Source organism: Diabrotica undecimpunctata, chromosome 1 (genome assembly GCF_040954645.1).
Source record: "Diabrotica undecimpunctata isolate CICGRU chromosome 1, icDiaUnde3, whole genome shotgun sequence".
In the NCBI taxonomy this organism is placed as follows: domain Eukaryota; kingdom Metazoa; phylum Arthropoda; class Insecta; order Coleoptera; family Chrysomelidae; genus Diabrotica; species Diabrotica undecimpunctata.
Window position 1 is genome coordinate 51187429 of NC_092803.1, and position 23518 is coordinate 51210946.

The 23518-nt window shown below is 31.3% G+C and overlaps 2 protein-coding genes across 6 annotated transcripts in view; one reads left to right on the forward strand and one right to left on the reverse strand.

Moving 5' to 3' along the window:
* LOC140449230 (monocyte to macrophage differentiation factor 2) overlaps positions 1-11341 on the forward strand; it is a 43350-nt gene extending 32009 nt beyond the window's left edge. For all 5 annotated transcript variants that reach the window (XM_072542417.1, XM_072542445.1, XM_072542434.1 and 2 more), the window contains 3 exons: positions 386-631; positions 2440-2692; positions 5348-11341. In XM_072542417.1, the coding sequence (XP_072398518.1) occupies positions 386-631; positions 2440-2692; positions 5348-5536 (688 nt within the window). In that variant the 3' untranslated portion in view covers positions 5537-11341. The remainder of the gene's footprint in view (positions 1-385; positions 632-2439; positions 2693-5347) is intronic.
* A 10078-nt stretch (positions 11342-21419) lies between these two features.
* Positions 21420-23183, reverse strand: LOC140445912 (uncharacterized). Its single transcript, XM_072538388.1, has 2 exons — positions 22967-23183; positions 21420-22258 (listed from the first exon to the last, which is right to left on the reverse strand). Exon 2 carries the CDS (start codon positions 22197-22199, stop codon positions 21420-21422), a length of 780 nt encoding a protein of 259 aa, XP_072394489.1. The 5' UTR covers positions 22200-22258; positions 22967-23183.
* Between the last annotated feature and the right edge of the window lie 335 nt (positions 23184-23518).

Below are 23518 nucleotides of genomic sequence, written 5' to 3' on the forward strand. Positions count from 1 at the left end.
TGTGTGTTCTTCGATTGGTTTGTCTGTGAGTCCTGTTATAGATGACTTTTGTCACTTCTTCAGGACGTGGTGTGATTTATGGGTGGTGGCACTGGATACGTCGTTGCTCACTGGTGGTGTTGGGTGGTGGTTGCTGGTGTCCTGCGGAGGTCGTCTTCAGAGGATGGTCAATTATTTTATTGAATTTGACTGAGTGGATGGGTTGAATATGTTAATGGTATAGTCATATGAGTTGAATCCAGTTCGCGTTGACTGCACGCAACATCTCATAAACTATGTAGTTACAATTAATCTCAAAAAGAGCAAAATTGTCAAACAAGCCATTAATACAGGTATTTCAAACTTGTTGGTATCAAAAGAGTAATAATATTTTCTTTTATTTTAGCATACAATGGATGAACAAAAAGGCACCATCCAAAGAAGCATATTGTCCCACATCGGTGGAACATATTGCAAATATCATCACACATGGCATCTGGATAATACCTAGCATCTCAGCAGCACTTGAATTAATAAGCAGATCTAAAGATGCCGATCACATGCTCTCGGCTATTGTGTATGGAGCAACTCTCATATTTGTATTTTCTGTATCTACGTCTTTCCACTGTGTATTTTTCTGCAAGAAATATGGGTGAGTTTTTAATTGACAGTAAATTTTTTGATATGCATAACATTCTGTTTCAAGACCCCTCAACTAGTGGGGCGTTTTCTAGAGCGTAGAGATATGTCATGGCGGGTGGAAATTTGCATTTCCGAAAGAATCACCCATCTCTGGAAGCGAATTGTTTAATTGCAATACAACGTTCAGTGTAGTTTTATTTGATTTAATGGATGCTAACTACAATTTTATCATTTTATGTACTTCAATGCTGATGGTCAAAGACTAATTTCAGATGGCTGCATCTTTAAATTTTACTCCCTTTACAAAAAACGAACCCGCAAAAGTCAAACTAGTTATAAACATAATAGCCTACCTGGATTTGTATGGGAGTGAATCTGTGAAATCATTACATATGTAAGATAATGAGTAAGAGAGAGACAGAAGATATATTTTCTCTCTCTTTCTCTCTCGAATATAAAAATGTTCCTTTTGTATATTTAATTTAATATTATATATATTATATAAAGATATATATACATATAATATATATATAATAAAATATTTATTAATATTATTATTTATGTGATATGTTTTGTATTATTTATTAAATGTTCATAATTATATTAGTCTTTTGTATTTCAAAATAATAATCTCAATAAATCACTGTATGACCCAGAACTGTCAATTTTGAAATACTTTTGTGTCATGTCCTCGGTAATATAGTAGTCAGTATCCCCGCCTGTCACGCGGGAGACCGGGGTTCAATTCCCAGACGGGGAGGACTTTTTTATTAATATTATTACATGGGAAATTAAACATATATGCGTAAGTAGAAAAGTTATGTATATTATTGTCATTTTTAAATACTTATGAATATTGCATTTTAATTTGTGTTGTATTATTATATTAATAACAAAATAAACAATGAATTTTACTGCAGAGTATGTGTAAAAAAATTTTTGCATTCAACTCCTTTCATACATGTATGAAAATAAAAATATACATTTTCATCAAAATATTGATTCAATCCTTCATTTACTATACTCCTATTACAGGTCAAAAGTTGTTTATTAATTGTTAGTAAGTTGTTATTAATTCTGTTTCTCTTTCTGCTATGTCTTACCTATAGCAGTACATATGTAATGATTGTGCAGATTGACTCCCAAATAAACGGGTGTGGCAGTCCCACTGGACAGCCACACCCGTTTTTTTTAAGAAAAGGTTCTTAAAAGCATAATCTGTCCTATATATACCCTATACAATTTTCTATACTGAAATTGAAAGGACGTCCGTTATAGTACGAATCGATGAAACAACGACTTCGGTATTTCGACTTAAAAATAAAAGTAGATTTTTCTTTTGAATAACACAGCGTTGGAAGTGTCAATATGTCCAATATGTTTCCTATCATTTTACAATCAATAAAAATACCACCAACATTATTTTGATTAGGGTATTATGTGAACACACAGAAACTTCTCCCTTGTAATGTGTTAGTTGTCCTTGTGTATTACTATGACAAAAGGATCCCGTACCACAGATAAGAGAAATAGTTCAGTCTTAATTTTGTGCTATTATTAATTGTTCAATCCAACCCTAGGACTTATTAGGGCATTTTTGATAATATAATTTAACTATCAATAAGTAAAATGTTTAAGTTATGCTGAAAAAGGATAAGCTGCCTGCTTTTCTGTATTTTTTATCTTATTTTCAAAAAAAAAATCTTATTAAAAACAAGACTAAATTTGTGAATCCTTTTGTCTTCTAATCAAAGAAGATGACTATATATGTAAATTATGATTTTTTATACAATGATTACAATTGTATTGACATTTTAGCCAACTTAAAGATGTCCTCCATCGATGTGATAGAGCCATGATATACGTCTTTATCGCAGGATCATATTTTCCATGGCTCACGCTCGAGAAACTTCCGCACGAAGGATGGTCTTCCCAGATGCGGTGGATAGTCTGGTTCTTAGCCATAGCAGGTATCACCTATCAACAGATCTTCCATGAACAGTACAAAATGCTCGAAACAATATTTTACCTTGTCATGGGTGTTGGACCGGTGTTTCCCATCATATGTGAAGTAAGTTACTATGTAAATGTATGGTATTTTTATACCATATATTTACGCATCTACCTCAACTGCTAAGGAGATCCACAATAGTATTTATCATTAGCATATTACTGTAAGAGAATAATCGGGTATAAATATACAGATATGTAGGAATTATCAGGTAGTGGTCTCTAATAAAAATCTTTGTTTTTTCTAGAACTCAATATTTCGCTATTTATTTAATAGCTTCCTCAGGAGTACACTGTAAAACAATAACATTACAAACCAATGACGTACAAATAGATTTAAAAACACTTACAGAGATTAACAGATTTCACAAATAAAAACTGACATTAAAGTATGTAAAATATTGCATGTTAAGATTAAACTGTCTCAAGCACGTTCGTTACAGTAATAAGATAAAATAAGTAAAATTACAACGTCATTATTCACACACATTTCACTAAATATGGTCACGACATTAAAGAATCAAATTGAAAGCTTATTATTATTATTGATATTACATAACAAATAAGGGCAGAGGAGCGAGCTCCTATTGTGCCCAAAAAGCAAAAATAAAAGATATCCTTATAAAACTAATACAAATTATAAAGTTAAGTAAAGTTAAATATATAATTTTTTTATCTATATTATCTACCATTAGTGGCATCACATTCAGGGCGATGTTCCATTCACCTGTGTCTCTGCCAACTCTTGTCCGTACTCTAACTCCAATAGATTAAATCGTGATATATAGATATTAAATGACACATGAACATATAAAAGCACCGGAAGACCACGTTTTAAAGGCGTTCGTCACACAACAGTGCACTAGCAGACCAGTCGTGAACTTGGAATTCCGCATCAAACTGTATGGAACATTTTAAGAGATTGTGATTTAAACCGAACTGTTTACAAATGGTGCAATGATTACAGCTCGATGTATATATTCTGTGTCCTAAAAGTAACGCATAAAATTAATAATTTTGTACCTAGAACCTTGTAATAATTTTGTACCTTTTGTACTTTGGCAGAATATGGAAAAAACACAAAAACTATATTTTTCACAACTTTTATTTTCAAATTTTAATTTTTTTCTGTTATATTTGTAGAGGTTATGACTTTATCGACTTTTTTTTTAATAGGACACCCGATATTTAATTGAAGAAGTGAATAGTCCTTTCAGACACAAATTCAACGGTATAGGATTTAGCTATCCTTATCTAATTATTTGATGAAATATTTGAGGAAATCTTTTATAATATGGCTAATATGGTACTGAAAGGAAAATGGCTAAAATTACAGATAAATGACATAAGAGAGACATTTTATTAAAATTAAATGTTCAAAATGACCACAATTAACTATTTGACAGTGGCTAATGTTTGAATCCATCAGTGACATTCTGATTAACATTAGGAGTGACTTGCAAAATTTCGTGTTTCAGCTCTTCAATTTTGTATTTACATAGACTTTGGTTTTTAAATAATCCCACAACCAAAGTCTAAGGAGGTTTAATCCGGAAAACTAGGTGTATATCTTGTTCTACTTATCCATCGATTTGGAAGTCTTTCTTAATGATACTTCCCCACATTATTCCTAAAATGAGGCAGAGTAGAGTCGTGTGGAAACCAAATGTTATTAGAGGGTACATTCGAATCGTATTCATTAGGGAACATGACTGCTAAGGCTGCAATAAGGTAAACCATCTAAGTAAACATAAGGACTCAAATTGCCATCGACAAAATTGGGCCCATTACCCGATTTTCAACAATCCCAGCCCAAACATTAACTTTTGTGGCACTTGTGTATGACCTTTAAACTAATGTGGATTTTCCACATGGTGGAAACCGACGTGGACTTTTTTAACCGTTTATTAACGATTCGGTTTAAACAAAATGTTGTTTTGTCAGAAAACAGGATTCAGTTTCTTACGTTGGAGTTTCTTCCGAGCAAATTTACAATCGTTTCACAAAACTGTTCTCTAAGTGGTATCTGCCCACAGGTCTTACATGATTTTGACATAGCGCACAAATCTCTGACGCTCCTACTTGTATCAAAATACCCATTAGTATACTTGATTAATCTTCTCTTCTGGATATTTGTTAACTAATTCACACACTTCTTATTGACTGCGAAATTTGTCTCAATAACCAAAGATAATTAAAATTTCTTTCTTTGTCTCATTTTAAGTACAACCATTTTTTTTGGATATTACTGCAGATAGTTTATGTCAAGTAAATACCAGTAATTTTAAAAGTTTTATAACCTTTTCTCGTGTATTTTTTGTAATGCAAATATAAATGGGTGATAAATAAACGAGAATAACAAAAACTGATATACTTAGTGGCAAAAATTTGAATAGATTGAACAGCAATTTTTACATATTTCCTCGAATATTTCATAAAGTAAGCTAAACGTTTAAGTTGTGTCTCAAAGGAGTATTAATTTTTTTTTGAACTAGTTATTTTGTGTTTCATTATATTGTAAGATTTATTTCGTTTTCGTCCTTGAGTTTTGTTTAATTTTGTTCTACTAAACAAACATAGCTTTCGAATTACTCGTTTACTTCGCTTGATCGTATTCAAATGCTGTATTCGTTAAGTGAAATTTTGTTAATTTATACTTGTTTAATATATCATCGCCAGTATTTACTTAATTACCTAATATTTTTATATATTTTAGCACACATTCAAGGGTATAACAGAGCTCTCTATCGGCGGCCTGTTGTACTTGATAGGTATAGTCTTCTTCAAGAGCGACGGGCGGCTTCCATTTGCGCATGCTATCTGGCACCTGTTTGTCGTTTCGGCGGCATACGCTCACTACTATGCTATCTTGAATTATCTGTACCCACTACCCACGACGGATTGATCTTACTGCCAAACTGATTATATTTTTAAGAACTGTGAACGTAGCAGTATGCGTATTGCCTTATTGAGTTGGTCGATGAAAAAGATACTGCGATGAAAAAAGTGTATGCAACAGCAACTGTTATCTATGTATATGAAAAGTCGGAGTTAAAATCAGATATACATTTTAAATTTATATTTATAACAAAAATATTATTGTACCATAGACCTGTTAAGAGTTTTTCGACATATATATGGTATTTGCGGTAGTATATAATAAAATTAAAAATAATTCCACCGATCATACAAAAAGTACATTTTCCAATGTTTTGCATATTTTTACTTCTAAAATGAATTGTTTGTTCTGTTTACAGTTATATTCTTACAATTTTTGAACATTTTTGAGTATTATTAGAGCTATCAGCTCCTTTGTAAACTAGATACAAATTGGATCTTCCCTGGTGCAAATAACATCGCCTCGGTGACCTATTTCCCTCGTATTTCCTCTTTTTCATTCTAGATTTTAAAGCGATCGTTTGGCATTTTAGACCTTTCCACACCGCTATCTGAAAGATCTTTTATATGTACACTACGTATATGTTTTAGTCGAAAATATGTAGACTTTCAAGGAAGTCTATTATAGTAGAATCTCACTAATCCGGCACTATAAAAAACCAGAGAGTGCCAGATTATTTAAATATTCGGATTAGTGGAGTGTAAAGAAAAATTCACAATACGTAAAATAAAGCATTTCATAAAGGGAATAGGTACAACGTATGTATTTGTGTTCATGTTTTACACTTTTTTTATAATTGTAGTTTACATAGTTTAAAATAATCCTTAATTGACGTTTCTTTTGCTCAACTTGTAGTCCTTGTTTACAAATCATTTCTCGCATCTTTCGAAGAATTATAATATATTTAGCCCATGTTGTTCTTCAGGTATTGAAATAAATGCTATATCTGGTTTTACTTTTACAGTGGTAGCAATTGGTGGTTCCAATATTTCTACTAGGCTCTCTTCGTCTTCTACTGCTTCACATATTTCTTCGGCCCCTTCAAACCAAAAATTTGATAAATCTTCTTCACTTATCGCGAGTCCTCTTTGTGATAAATTTTGAAACCAATCGGCAATAGGTAAATTATCTTCAGGATCATATTTTTTTGTTTCTTGTGATACAACACTCATTGTAGGCCATAGCTTTTTCCACAATGATAGAATTAAGCCAGTTGAAACAGAGCTCCATGCATGAGCCAGGGAGAATACAACATAATTCAAATTTTTAGGGCTCTGGGTTATGCTACCTTACTTTCTGAACAACATTCCAATCTATCGACTGTAATAAACGTGTACGGTTTGGTGGTACGAGGATGGTTTGTATATTCCCATCATTGATATAAGTTCTTATTCATGTGGGTACTAGCCTGGATCATTGTAAAGAACGGGTAAAGCTTTTATGGCCAAGTTAGATATTTTCATAAACTTCTTTACTTCTGGGACGAAGTCTTTACGGACCCATTCACTAAATACCTCTCTCGTGACCCAACTTTTAAATTGGTCTTGTTACAGACTGGCAGACAAATGTTTTGAAAGCTCTATGTGGATTTCTTAGCTTTACAAATCACTAACAAATCCAATTTGTGTGTTCCAATACAGTTTCTAAAATATATCACTCTCGTCTGCATTATAGATTTGGTTAGGAAGAGGACCTAGTTCTTCTACTATATTTTTAAAATCGTCGAAACATTTCTGCTCACTAGATTCATTGCTTGACAATTTTTCACCTGATATAGTTAATAGACGGATACCAAATCGCATTTAAAATTTATGCAGCCACCCAACGCGGAAGTGGCGGACAGTGGGTGCCGCATTATTTTGGTGGGTTTATTGGAATGCCGGATTAGTGAGATTCTACAGTAGTAACCCTCATTTTGTGTTTATGCATAATTACCCTGCAGTTGACGTTCGGCGATTTTCACAGAATCTATACTTTGCCCACTTGCTTTGTTCACTTTACCCATTTTACAGAGGTTTATCTGAATGAGAACACCTTTGATTACTATGAGTTCAGTCTTCTGAAGCTCTAAGAGCACCTTTGTGTAGCCAGCAGAAGTAATACTTTAGCTTGCTTTTGGCCTGAAATATTTTCCCTAAGTTCCTTTTCCCATTTATTGACATCTTCGACTATGTCCTTCTCTCTCTGTCTGTCACTCTCTCCCTCTCTCTCTCTCTCTCTCTCTCTCTCTCTTTTTCACACATATCTTGAATCGGATAATACCAGATATCCGAACTCTTATTCCAGCACTATCTGCTGCCATACTGGAGAACGTAAAAGTTCGACAGCAATACATGGTAATGCAACATGCAACCAATGAGGATTCCTTAGCTTATGCTACCTAACACATCATGCCTTTCAACAACGTCATCATCCCAGTGTTTATTCGAAGAGATAACTTTCATCCTGCCTTTGAGAAATCATTGAAGCTTTTGGATATTTAGAAAAATTAACATCATGTTTCACTGTGAGTGTTGATTTCAGCATCGAATACTTGGCCTACAAAGTTGAAGATTTCATCTTTGAACACTGCTCCAGGATATACTCCTTCATAAGGTTTACACAAAAAAGACATCTGGATTTTTCCTATATTTCTCTGAAAAGTATGAATTAACTTAAAAAGTACATAAATTCCGTAACGTCATTTTAATTATATACAAGCTTGATAGTTTTCTCTAGTTTTTGATAAAATCTTAACACAAGTTTTTACAAAAATACATTTTTCCTTAATCGAAATCTAGTTAAAATAATTTTTCAATAGAGAGTCCGATTGGTGGAAAGTTACTGTGTATATTTCGTAGAAAAAGATATATTAGATACTTCTTACGATATACTATTTACAAAATATTTATTAATATGAGCTAATGGTTGTGAAATGTTCTACATAATTTGAAATAACTAGCTTGTTAAACTCAGTTGAGTCTACCAGTTCTTTAAATTCCAAATAGGTTGGAAGTAAAATTGTATATGTACAACTATTATTATAAAAGAGATTGTAGTGAATCTATTTTTAAATGTTGCAATTTCTATTTTAAAAACTTTATTATAGACCCAACTCAATAGAGGCCTTTGTAGACGTAAGAAAGTAAATTCAGTATTTACTTAAATCATTGTTGGCTGTTAAAACTTCCCATACTGTAGGACATTTTGGGATTTTGATACTTTTTATAAAAGTAGTTTAACTTTGTTTAGTATTTCAATATTATCAAATGGCAGTACATCTTCTTCATAAAATTCAAAAGAAAATGACTATAATATTGCTATATTAAGAGCATAACAAGACACAAACTTAAACATAATACATAGAATGTATAATGTTCTAAGAATTATTATGAGAGTAACAAAATCGAAAACAAGCGAAGAGCATGTTATAGAGGGTCGGAAAAATCAAAAGCTGTCTAATAGATGTAGAAACAGGATCATTTTTATTAGAGATTAATGTTTTTTCCATTACCTTTTTGATCGTTTCCTAGTTTGACTATTCGATATTATTCACCATAGACTGGTGAACACCCACAGTGATGGATTCTGGGCGATCTACATATGGCATAATAAAATTAAAATATTTTATTTTATTGGAAAATACCCAACGTGAATTGGATTAGACGTCTATATACTGTTGAAGAAAGAGTATATAATGTGAGATACCGTGTGCAAGATGAATGCCGCTTATGTGACATTCAATTATCGGTATATTTCTTGGCATTTCTTCTATGTGCTGCACCTAACGTTGTCTTCATTATTCTCAATTGTTTGATTAAAATTAGCACAGTGTTACTTAGTGATCATGCTGTGCATGATCAGAAGAACCGCTGATTTTATGAAAATATTTTCTTTTTTTCGAGCCACTGATAGTAAATATAAACAAATAGAAAATAGTTTGTTATAGTATATGTATTTTGATACATATTTTCTTCGATAAAAAGTATCTGATTTCCACATTTTTATACTAACTTTATATAATCAGAAAAGTACTGAATTTACAACCAGTAAATTACTAGATAGATATTATTATATATCATAAGTGTTTTATTAAGTCTATAAGTCTCAGTCTTGTCTATATTTATAATAAATTGTGGTCGAATACATTTGGCTTTTAGTAAGTAGACGATTATTAAAAAGGCCAAATGTAGAAAACAGGATAAATTGAATGTGAGAATGTATATTTTATTGTAAATACTGTATATTTTGTAATATCAATTAGGCAATTCTCAAGAATTATTGGGCCAACTTAACCTAACCTAACGCTTATCAAAAATCCAATAGAGAAACTGATTGACTATTCATTAATATCTTCCGACACCATTATTAATTACTTCCGACATTACTTAGCATGTGTTTTCCTTTTTAAATTACTGCTGAATCAGATAAAGTTGACTCAGTAATCTTTCAGAAATATCACCTATAAACTAAAACTTAGATTGAAAAGAAGTTAAGTTAATAAGAAATAGGATTTTTAAGGATTAACAATTTTTATTTACCCCATTGTTAGGTACACTCTCTTTTAAAATTGTACTTCAAATCTGTCAATGACATCTTACTTCATAACAATTTTTCAACTCACTTGCTTTGTAACTTTCAATATTTCTCTAGTAAATCCGCTTTTCAATTGTCAACTGTCATGTCTCTTGTACAGTCTCTCATATGTGCTCTTCACTTGCATATCATCTATATTTTAACCGATATCAGCAATCTTGAAGCTTTTACAACTTCTGATATCGCAGGCACTTTAAAAAGACTCAAGATCTCGGCATTGGTTCTTCTTCTATGCACCTCCCTCTCTTTAATACCACTAAAAATTCTTCTCAATATTTTCTTTTCCTTTATATTTATTTTTTCTTCTTTTGTTTGGTTTATCACCCATGTTTCGCTTACATAGAGGACTGTTGGTCTTCAACAGTCATCTTTTCCAGTGCATATTAGTTCACAGGTAAGTGTAATTCTCTATTTGTTCTAATTCTAGGGCGTTATCTGGATTCTAGTTGATTTTGAAGTTTACCGGATCTCTTACTCCTTTTTAAGGAACTGTAAAAATTTCGTGTACTTTGTGCGTCTCTTCATTAATGACTAGGTTGAGTTTTTCTGCTGAGGTTTTAATACACTCATACGTCTCTCAATACATCTGCAGATCTAGGCAGAATCGCAACATCATCCGCAGCGCTTTGTTCTGAAAGTCCCTGTTCTGTTTAAATTGCTTATTTTACACAGTTTCAACAGGATTATAGGGAATAAACAGGGATAAACCGATATCATGTAGGACCGTGTTAATATATATTCAATTTTTAATATTACGTAGATACTAAAGAGGTATTGTATGGTATAAAGAATCTAACCTAACACATTTTTAACTGAATGTATGCCATACATTTTTGTGTAACATGTTGATATTTCTAAAACTTAAAAAACTCTCTTACATCCAATTTATTCTGCAAATTATAGATTTGCACGTGTCTTCAAGACACCGATATTCTCTGTAGAAAATTTTTATACTTGTATACATGATTTTTAGGGAACTCTATGAGTAGTAATTTTTTGGACCAATAGTGCTTTAGTAATTTTAATGGTATGGTGTGTGCCAAAATATCATATTTTCTAACTCTATATAAATAGTATGATACCTTTTTCTATACCTCTATAGTAAAGTAAGGGACTAATAAACACGTGTATTTTTATGATATTCTGAACCAGTCTGAAATTATACTAAGAACTTTAATTTTTGTTTTATTGGTTTATGTTTGTACTAACACTGGAGCACTATTTGTCTGAAATTAATTATATATATATATATATATATATATATACATATATATATATATATATATATATATATATATATATATATATATATACATATATATATATATATATATATATATATATATATATATATATATATATATATATATATATATATATATATGATATTAATTTGTTCACACTCTAGTTACGGTTCCGATCGGTTATTTAATAGTAATTTATTTAGAATCTTTTGAATCTCTAGATTGTGACCAAATTGCTAAGAAAGATTTAAGATACAATTTTCTTTTCATAATTTGTTTTTAGAAAGTTGTTTTCGATTGTCTTGATTTTAAAAGACAAATATATATATTTAAAATTTTGATATACATAAGAATAGTGATTCTTTCGTAAAACAAAAGACTTTGGTAGGAAATTTTTCGGAATAGCGGAATTAGTCACAAATTTTTTGGATCTTCGTGGTACGAATAGGGTAGAAAGAAGATCCAGTATGAAATTGTTATTTTATTTATTTATGTTCTTATGAAATTATGTGGAATACTTTAAAAAGTAGCTTACCTAACCTAAACGATTAAGTTAAAAGTGTAAGCATGTAGTAAAAGATAGACTGATTGCTGCAATACAGTCGCATTCCGCAGTGCGACAGAGAAAACTGACACAAATCATTCCCTGCATCTCTGTCTAATGGTCCGGGTTTCGTGACCTTCTCATTACTCATTTAGGTCACGTGGTCGATAAATCTGTCAAATTCGCAAGAGATACATCTTTGCGTCAGTTTTCATGTCGCACTGGGGAACGGGCTGGTATTGCAGCAGTCAGTCTATCTTGTACTATATGTCTGTGGGTACAGTTTCCTGTAACCTCTGACATAAAGAGAAGGATAAAAGATCTACTAAAAGGCAGAATATTATTCTGGTTACGCTTTGTAATGAACTTGAATAGGAGTTTCAAAAGTTCTCAGAATTAGTAGCACCCAGGGAGAAAGTGAATAACGTTAAATTTTCCTATTATTGGCCTAAGACCATGAAGAAGAAAGTTAATTAACGAGACAAATAAAGATATCTGCCTCACTAGCTAAATTTAATTAGAATTCAGCTAGTAGCAGCAGTAATAAGTGTTACATAAGTATCATATGCCAATCCAATGCTTTTTTAACAACCTAAGGCACTTTTTAAGATGTTGCTATACCAGATGACAATACTTTATTTCCCCGTGGAGGTATGCTAGGGGAACCACACAATCTAACAAAAAATAATTATATAAATGAACTATTCTCACGTAGTAAAACACGAACACCCAGAACAAGGTTCCCTGATAACATCGATGAAGTCATGAGAAATATGGGAATACGTGCTTGGCAGAGGAAGGCAATGGATAGGGACGACAATTCTTGAGGTCAGCTCCCACACATGGTTGTAATACCCCTTCAGATACATCGAATGTTGTCCACTAGTCAGGGAGTCACATCAAATCCCAAATATATATATATATATATATATTTAAGTTATAAGTAATGACTCATAACCTCCCAAGGACTTTTTTATTTTGGAAATTAAAAACGGAATTGATTTCAAATTGTTACTTGAAGCATTTTGACTCATTTTCAACCAATTGTATGTTCATATAAGCAGATTTTTTGAACTATTTTCTATAGTATGTCAGTATTTCATCAAGATTCGGGTGATTATTAGGATGAATATAACAGAAATACGTTTTCACTAGGTATGGTAGCACCTAAGTCATTCCACAAAAAGATGAATAAGTTTTTTGCTCATTTAAAAATGAATTTATCCCAACTTTAGTTAGTTAGTTTATAATTTAAGAATAAAAAGGAAAATGCTCATCACTAATTTATTTTTTATGAATTAGATACAATGGGACATTTTAGATAAAATAAATATGCAGTTTCTTAGAGATTATTAGTAGATCTGATTTTGTTTCAGTAAAATAGGGCCGATTATACATTTATAGCGAAATAGAGATTTCCAACAGCATTGTCTTCCAGAATTAGGTAGACATACTAGCAGATATATATTTTTTTTGGTTGATGGGATATGCACGCGGATAGGTAGAGCTCGTTCCGTGTAGAAAATACTTCTTCTATCATTTAAACTTACTGTACAGACTCCCAAAATTGTTTTCAGATAAACCAAGATCAAAAACATTTAACACGATGTTCATAATGGACTCGAAGGCCTTTTGATCAAACAATAGATACATTTTTAAGAAATTCGTAATATTATAATACAATTAAATCTCTTTGTTATTAAAACTAATATTCCTTTGTGAACGATGTATTTTTAGTACGTTACACTACATTATATTGTTTCAAGTGAATCACAGAAGCATTTTCTACCGAGTTTGAGCACTTAGGAATGTTATTATAATTTTTGATTACCCATATCTTTATTGTAGTGTATATTATCTGAGTTTCTTTAGCAACTATTAATCATTTTTAAACATTATCAACAAAGGGGAAGAAAAATACACGTATGAGAGGTCATTTAAAATAATTTTTCTTTAACATAATACTATAAAATTTAAAAATGATCGTCCCTGTTGTTTTATTTCGACAACAATCAAATAGTTAGTGTAAACATGATCTGCTTTGTATATTTGAATCATATATAACTTCTAACGTCTAAATCCTCCCGTAACTATTTTCCTATAAAACTTAAATTAATAAATTTTAAGGTAAACTGAACAAAGTCACTTGTTCTTAGTTTTGTGATGGTGTAGTGACGTAATCATTAAAACTGGCGGACGGCTTTAAGATAATTTTAAACGGAACCATATGACAAGTAATACATCATTTCAAATCTATTGCGTCACCCAGTATGTTCCTAGATTTTGTGTGATTATGTCGCGTATTTTCAAAATGGCGACCTTTGAAATGTAAAAATTATTTAAAATTTACTCTTAGTGAAGGAATAAATCTTTCTAGCATACATCATTTTAAAAGAGGTTTTTAAATGATGTATGCTTTATTAAATACAGTAAAAGATTTTTATAGTCAGTTAAAACAAACACTTAGAGCCTAAAAGGAATAGAAGTTACGTACATCCCTCCGGTAATTTTAACGCAAAAGTTGGAAAATGTCGAAGTAGGCCTAGTAAGAATATGGACTAGGAGCATAATGAACGAGGCAATAGGCGTTTTACCAGTACCGTTACTCCCAATAAACTAAAAACGTTCTAACCCCGAAACTGCCCTAAAATCCCAAATTATAATTCATTTAGAAAATTTTACGGTCTATTTCAGTCTTCATGAAAAGCCCCATGCTTGCGAATAATTCGTTTGTGGTAAACATCAACACATACGTCGAATTTTGAGTCTTCACTAAAAATTACTCGGGACCAATCTTCTACCGACCAAGAAAGTTTATAGATTTTGCCCACATGAGCCCGGTTTGTTTTTGTTTTGCTGCTAATAGTGGCTTTTTTTTGTTTAGAAGAAAATATGTTAAAATATATTAAAATACGAGTACACTGTTAAGTTGTTATCTGTCATTAAACCTTATAATTCAGATTTATGTTTCCCCTGATAGATTTAATCCAGTTTCATGATTCAATTCAGCTGTAACTTGCCTTAGAGTATCTTTTCGACCTTTTTTGCAAACTTTTACTAATTATTCCTATCAGAACTACTTTTGCACTACCCCGCCTTTTACCGTTTTTATCTAAGATACTTCATGTTTCCTCATAATGCTTAAATCTTCCACACTGTAGTTTTAGTAATATTAATTTTATCTGCCACTTCAAGGATTGTTTTGTTGCGGTAATAATTTTTAATCACTAACTTACGAATTTTTGAATTTGTAGAGATACCAGGAACCATTTTATTGAAATAACACAACGATTCACTCCATTTGACGAGAAATTAATTGTAGAATATAGTTTGACGTTTGTTAGAGTATCCAGCTGCGTTGTTTTCGCAGCCTAATTGTCTTATCTTTTGTGGATTATAGCAGTTACTTCCTACTGTCCCATTATTTAGTTTTTTATATATTTTAATGATCCTCATGACATTAATAGATTATGTGGGTTGTATAAAACAATATTACATAATGACGGTATTAGATTTTTGTTTCGATACAGGGCAGCGACAAGCCGCTTATACGTATTTCGACCTCTTTAGGTCTCCTCAGAGCGATCTGAGGAGCGGTCTATTGTCATTATGTTTTATTACACCAGAAACTGAATTCACTACGAATTTTGACCATGATGAACGGCATGTGGAATGCAATTTTAGATTCCCTTACCGAGTAATTTATCAAGCTGTTTGCTTTGCAAGTTTTAGAAGGCACAGTGGTAAAAATTTGAATTCGGTTTCGCCAGGTAGAAATCGTTTGATTTCTCTTTTTGTTTAAAACAATATTAATTCCGTTTTGCGATTACATATCATTAAAAATATTCCTTATTTAGCAATATTATAATAACTATTAAAAAATAATAAATTAACAGTTACCCGCCTGTTGTTATATATTTTAATTTGTCCCATTATATAGTTGTTAGGGCTCGTATATCATATGCTATATATTATAATATACAGATATACAAAAAAATGTCAATGACCTCATGTTTTTGACAGATGTCAATAAGTAAATATAAATTCTAATAAAAAACGGAGAAATAAATGGCCAATTCGAGTGTTTTCCATAAAATCTGAAAATTAACGTGATTATGAGTGCTCCATACCTTTTACCGCCATTGAAATTTATTGTTGAACATGAACGGTCGTTATTTTGAAACGGAGCGAAAGAATCAAAGAAAAATTCAGGAATATATTGAGTAACACAATAATTTTCAAATTATAGAATATTTGTTAAATCAGAGAGTTATAAACAAACTTCACTCCACAACATATTTATTTAACATCATAACTTTATGCAACATAAATGATTACGAGAAAAAAGTACAAAATCAAAAATTATTCATTACAACTATCAAAACGATCAAGACAAGTTAGTTATCTTATCAAAACTTGGTGGCGCGTTGGTAGTACTACCAACTGTTGAAAAAGTTAATTACACATCTATCGCCTTTTTATGAATATGTACTAAAATTTAACATCATTTGTCATTATCCCATCTAAAATAATTTTACCAATTTTAAAAACATAAATTTGCCTATTTCGTCACCCGTCCGTCATTTTTTATTAAGTCATATTAAAATAAACAATACAAGACTCTTTAAACATATACAAAATAAAAATATTTATGTTTCCTATTTTAAACCGTTTTAAACGATCTCTATAATTTAGTTTTAGCTGTTGTGATAACAAATACCGCTGTGTTTTATGTAGGAGGGTTTTATCTATTTTGTTGCCACATAATCTTTGAAAGACTCACACATTTTTTAGGCACATTTCGTAGCCACTAATTTTGAAAGATAGAATTATGTAGCACTTTTCTTTCTCATTGTTGATGATGTAACTATAAACATACATAATATTTAACAAAGATGGTGATATTTTTATGAAAAAAGTTTATAGTAGTGTCATAGCTTTTCACGGATTGGGTTTTTTTTGTGATCATTGCAGTAAGTTTTAGTAAGTCAAAACTGAAATGGTTAGTATCAGGAAGATAATGATTAGAGTTATTCTAATTTTTCAGTTAGTGGAAAAATTTCTTTATGTATCCACAATTCAAATGCTTCCAATATTTTTGTTGCTCAAATCTTCAATATTCATATTTCTATACCGTACAACAAACACACTAGACAAAGCATTTTTGTAAACGTTGCAAGTTATAGTCAATTTCAAATCAAGTTTTGAAAAAGTCTAAGAAATGATTTACTGTGCAGACAATAGGACAACTGCCATAGCAGTGATAGGAGTAGCATTTTAAAAAGCTTAGTTAAATAGTCATTTTAACAAATAGGTGGACACAATTTATAATATAATATATAGGAAAACATATAGTGTTTCTATATACAAGAATTATGGTTAGTAAGTTCCACCTACCTATTTTACTTTATATTTGAAATAAAAGTGTTTTTCGGACTAGCTTTAGTTAAACTAAATAATAACATATTCTATGCATTTGGTTGAAGAGGTACAGACATGTAAGAGGATAGGGATAAACATGAGCGAATTGAACGCCATAGGTAGAGGGAAGAGAGGTGGACGTGAAAGATTATGGAGAAGTGAATTAGACGATTTTCTTCTTACTACGCATTATTTGCTAGATATTATGTAAGTTTTACCCAGTTATTACAGATTTTATATATTTTTTTATTGGTTTTACTATGCACTGAATGAATTGTTTCATTGAAATTGTGATTTTTTGTGATATAAGTTACACTCCGAATTTAATTTTATTTACAATGTCAAAATTATTTATTTGGTTATTGCATGACAGGTAGCAGTATAAGTTTAGTATATTTAAAATTGTTTTAACCACTAGTAGTAGAATAAGAAATCAAATTTAGTTTTCATACTGCTCTACAGAAAGAGTTTTCTCTGTATTTTTATATTCTCTACATAAAGTTGGTATTTTTGAAAGAACTGTGTTCGTTGGAGACAATATTTTCAAAAATAACAACATTACAATGGACTCGTTATGATTTTTTAATAAAAAAGTGAATTAGCAATATTCTTAGTGTGTCTGTTTTTACCGAAACAATAAAGTGGAAATAAAGATATAACTATTGTTTTATTATACCATTATCACTTTCAGTATTTATTATTTAGATACCATAATTATGACGTAAACTCATTAAATTATGACTTAAACTCATGTTGAATTTGAATTGAGACTTTTACTATTATTATTCTTCTGCTTCTTCAGTTACCCTGTTCGCTGCGAACGTTGGATATTAACATGGCAATGAGCCATGCCATTAATATGGCATGGAGCGGAAATGGATCGAAGCTTGAAAGACTTCCGCAGATTTTTGAGCCACGAGTGTCAGGCCTGCTGTCTATTTTTCCCTGAATAATAATTGAAGTAGACGGTACTTACCGTGTCTCAATATAAGGCCTAGATATTCAAGTTTTCTTTGTTTAGTTGTGCTCACGATTTCCTTCTCTTTTCCACATCTGTGTCATTGTTGAGTGCATCCAAAAAGCATGGTGTAAGCAAGTCGGCTCTACAGCGGAAAGTGAAGATAGATTAGCAAATGAAGAAAAACAAATGATTTTGAATATGGATGAACCCATGGTTTCAAAACAGTATTTACAAATAGAGAGGAACACTATTGTGCGAGTACATAATTCAGGCTTGTGAAATATGCTACTGCTTAACATTAATACATACTCGTGAATTGGCTTATAAGTATGCCATTACTAATAATAAAACGGTGTCTCGAGTTTGGCACTAGAAGAAACGAGCTGGAGTCGAATGGTTAAATAATTATAGGAAACAACACCTTATGTTATCGCTTCGAAAACCAGAAGCAGCTAGCCTTGATAAGGGACACCAGCTTTAACAAGCATAATATATGGCTATATTTTTAACAAACTTGAGAAGTGTGATAACGAAACATAATATCCAGTCCAACCAAATATACAATTGTGATGAGACTGGTGTCACCAATATGCATGAACCAGGGAAGGTACTTGCTAGCATTAAACAAAAATAAATTGGAAAAGTGACAAGTGCTGAAAGAGGCACATTAATAACAATGTGCACTGCAACATGCGCTAATGGGACTTTTGTGCCTCCATTCTTTGTATTCCCAAGGAAAATATTTAAGCATTTCATGCTTACTGGGGCTTCTCTAGTATTCTCAATCCTCTGGTTGGATGACGGTAGACAATTTTTTGAAGTATATAGAGCATTTTATCAAACACGTGCGATGCAGTAAAGAATTCCCAGCTCTGTTAATTCTTGACAACCTTGAGAGTCGTTACGATGTTCGTGTGCTGAATCTGTGTAAAGATACTGGGCTTATTTTATTGACATTGCCGCCCCATTGCAGTCATAAATTACAACCATTCGACGTGAGCTGCTTCTTTCCATTTAAAAGCTATTATAACCGAGGAGTTGATGACTGGATGCTAAATCATCCTGCCATACCTATGAGCATTTATGATGTTCACTACCTACCCTAAAGTATTCACTCCTGTCAACATTCTCAACGGGTTTAAAAAAATAGGCATAGCACCCCTGAATTCCCAAATTTTTTCAGAGAGCGATTTTATGTCATTTATTCAGTATAATATCGTCTACGCCAGTTAGTCGGCGTATCTCCTCATTTATCACGCGATCTTTCAAGGTCAGGTCCAGCATTGATCTCTCCATTCGCCTTTGTGTTACCCTCAGTTTTTCGGCAGTAGCTTTCGTTAAAGTTAGGGTCTCTGCTCCGTAGGTCAAGTCTGGTAAGATGCATTGGTTAAATGCCTTCCTTTTCAGGTGAATTGGGGTATTTGTTTTAAAAATGTCTCTCATCCTTCCATATGCCGCCCATCTCAACGTGATTCGTCTATTTAGCTCGCAGGTTTGGTTGTCTCTGGTTATTCTAATTTCATGACCCAAATATGTCTATTTATCGATTAATTCTACCTTGTTGTTATTGATCTGTATCTCTTCGCTGGGAACCATATTGATCATCATTTTGGTTTTCTCGAAATTTATCTCCAGCCCAGTTTCTTGTAGTATGTCATTCAGTGCTTGGAGCATATCTTTGATCTCTCCCAGATTATCTGACAGGGGTTAGGAATACGTTGGACAATATCTATATGTTTTTGGACAGAGAAAATATTTTGGTTAGATTCGTAACTAGAATCTGACTCACTTCCATTTATATTATTGTCGAATTCATTGGACGGCACAGGTGCATAATCTGGATGATTCTCAATTTTGGCTAAATACAATAAGTTTGCATATATCGTTGTTCCGGCTAACTGACACTGAATTGCTACTACCGAAGAATGTAGACGCATGTGCGTCTGTGTTTTGCTACTACTACAAACATTAATTACAGTCAGTTATTGATTTATGGCTTATACCTAAGGTAACATTATTTAACTTACCCTTCATCCAATTCCCACAATATATATTTACTTAAAATACAAAAAACATGAGAATGCATCCAATATCTGACAATAACAAATACCTTTTATAATTATAGTTATTTGAAGTTGTTACATACATGCTTCTGTCATATTACGCAAAATTGTCCTAACTGATAACTGAAAGTATAAAAAGCTCGCTTAAATAGTCCTAACTGCATTTTTAAAGTTAAAACGGACAATTTTTCTTAGTATATGTGAGATAAGACAATTTATGTTAGTGAACATGGCTTTTTAGTCAGTTAGGACAAACCATTTAGGTATATAATAAGGCACTTAAGACGCTTACAGGACAATTTCATTTTTTACATACATAGATAATCTGTTTACGCATGCCGTGAGCCAATAAAGTCAATTTACCCAACTTTTCAGATATGACCTTTCATGTTAGGACGGCAGTATGGGGCAGTATCGATTAACTGTACTCGCAATGTTATTAATTAAAAAAAAAAAAGATTTAAGAAATTCCAAACTTTAATTTTAATGAATTAGTTATTACAGAATTTATCACAAAAAATACAGGCGACTTGACTTTCAATACAAAACTTGCTTAATTATAATTTTAAGTTAATAAAATACATTATTGATTGTAAATAAATATTCTATTTTTATATCTTATATTATAATATGTGTGTACCCCAATACTTTACAGTAGGCGCCGCCACTGGCCATGACAACGGTTTAGGTGTAGTTGTTCGGCAGTGAGATCGGCGTTGGTCTCCAGGTTCCACCCTCGCGCAACTTTTTTTTCAGCAGTCCTTAGCTTGTCTATCGTGCTCGCCTTACAATAACTGGTCCATCGGATCTGAGCACTTTCTGCGTATCTGAACCCCTTCGCAAATATCAAGATCTTCTTGGAGATACTTTATTTTTAAATAATTATTCAAACAACAAAAAAAACTAATTAACATTAACATAATTAACAATAATCTAAACTTTGTAATTATATATATATATATATATATATATATATATATATATATATATATATATATATATATATATATATATATATATATATATATATATATATATATATATATATATATATATATATAAACATATATGTATATATTATTCAATTCAAAGAGTTCTTAACAACGTTATCAATCTGAGAAATCAACATTTTTAAATGATCCTCGTGAATGCTTGATCCCCGAGATAAGTCCTTCAATATACTATCGACATCGAGGATATTATTGTAGGATGTGTTCTTGAGAGCATAAATCATTATTCCGATAGGGAGGAAAAATCTATTTTGCATTAGCATTTTAAATACTTCCAATGCTTCTTGGTTGAAACTGTAGACATTTTTCAAAGAGAAAAACCAGGTTTTCCGGGTTAAGTACAAGATTTCTAGAATTTCACAGGAAAGATTCAAAACAGATACTTTAATTCGACTTTCCTTTTCGAATTTCATGACGAATGTTTTAAGATCGTCAACGCTGTTGTTAATAGGTAACTTTTTGCCCAAAGTTTTAAAGACGTCAATTTCTTTTAAACTAAATACCTCTCTGCTATACCTTCGTCCCGTAAACTTTTTTAATATTCTTAGGAATATATGCATCGTTGCGTCTTGGTTTCCAACAAATTTCGTACAAAGGAAGACTGTCGCCATTAGTGCAAGACAAGGATCGTCCACTTCTTCACACCTTGATTTTTTTTCTTCCAAATAAAGTTCTAGAATGTCAACTGAATATGCAAATATGTGAAGATCTCGTTTAATAATGTTACATGTTTCTTTTATTAACATTACAGATTCTGTTTTTAAAATTGGCTCGACGTACCTTCCTTCGTTGTTTAACATTTCGCTTAACCATTCTGCCAATAATTCGTATTCTACATCAATTAGACTCATTTTTCGTTTTATTTTTTACTGGTACTGGCGTGTTACTAACTTCTACTAGTACTTACAATCTGAAAAAGGAAAACACATTAAAATAAATCACTACAATAAAAACAAATAAAGTTATATATTAAAGGGCATTGTTATCAATAATCGCCGATTAGAAGAATATATGGACAAAAATTGATTCATTAGCAGAAACACTTATTTGAATAGTAAATTCTAAAATTTAAACACCACCAAATATAACTTCATGCTGTCTATTATGTAACCAACAATTCAGCCCAACATGCACACGAGCACGGAGAATATTAAATGAATTCTTGATGTCTATTTGACAGACAGACGGTATATATATCCGTGGTTTTTTATCCATTCTCCTTTATTCCTTTTACATAAATAGATATGCAGCATAAAACAAAAGTACCTACCTTGATTATTTTAACTAATTTAGATTTTAAATTAGAACTAATTTAATATATACACAATAAAAATAAGTAGGTATTTATAATATAGGTTGGTATCTATATTTACATATTCGTGTTTTTGGAAAATATTACGACTTCTATTATAAAAATACAGAATATATTAAGTACATTATAGATAAGTGTACCTATAATAGGTATATTAAACACCAATTGATTTATGCTCTTATAAAAAATTTATTTGAGAAATTGTAACCAGTTTTATTTCAACCAGTAGGTACTCATATGTTACAAATTTATGCCACACAAACTTTGTTTTGTTGTAAATATTCTTATAAATGTACATTTACTCACCTATTAGAGTTATTTTTTTACTTCCATCTTGACGTTTTTCAGATACAGATGTAAAAAGGGATAAATAATATATTATTTTTTATATTAATTTTTATACTTAATATTTTAAGTTCTCCAGCTTGAATATTACTATTATTATTAATTTTCATTTCCCCATTATTTTTATTAATACATGTTACCTGTAAAAAACTTTTCACCATAAATTAAAATTCTATGATTCAAAATTCCTATATTAACAAAACATATTTTGACATTTTGACACAATAATTGTCTACTGCTACAACTTCGCGGATAGACCGTTTTATAAAGTAAAATTATATCAGGTTTAGATCAAGTATATCCATTCCAATTAACTAAATATTTTATTTAAAATAATAACATACTTGTGCAAAGATATTTTTAAATCGTCAGTTATAATTATTAGCTAATTTCAAACTGTTATTTTATTTTTCCACCCACTGGATTTGTAGACGACCAACAAATTTCAGCCACACATGCGTCATTATTTCACAGAAATTCTTGAAAATATTTAACCATAGATGTACTTTTAAA

Excerpts from the sequence above, each read along its gene's own strand:
- LOC140445912 (XM_072538388.1), bottom strand. The coding sequence starts at position 22,199 with ATGAGTCTAATTGATGTAGAATACGAATTATTGGCAGAATGGTTAAGC.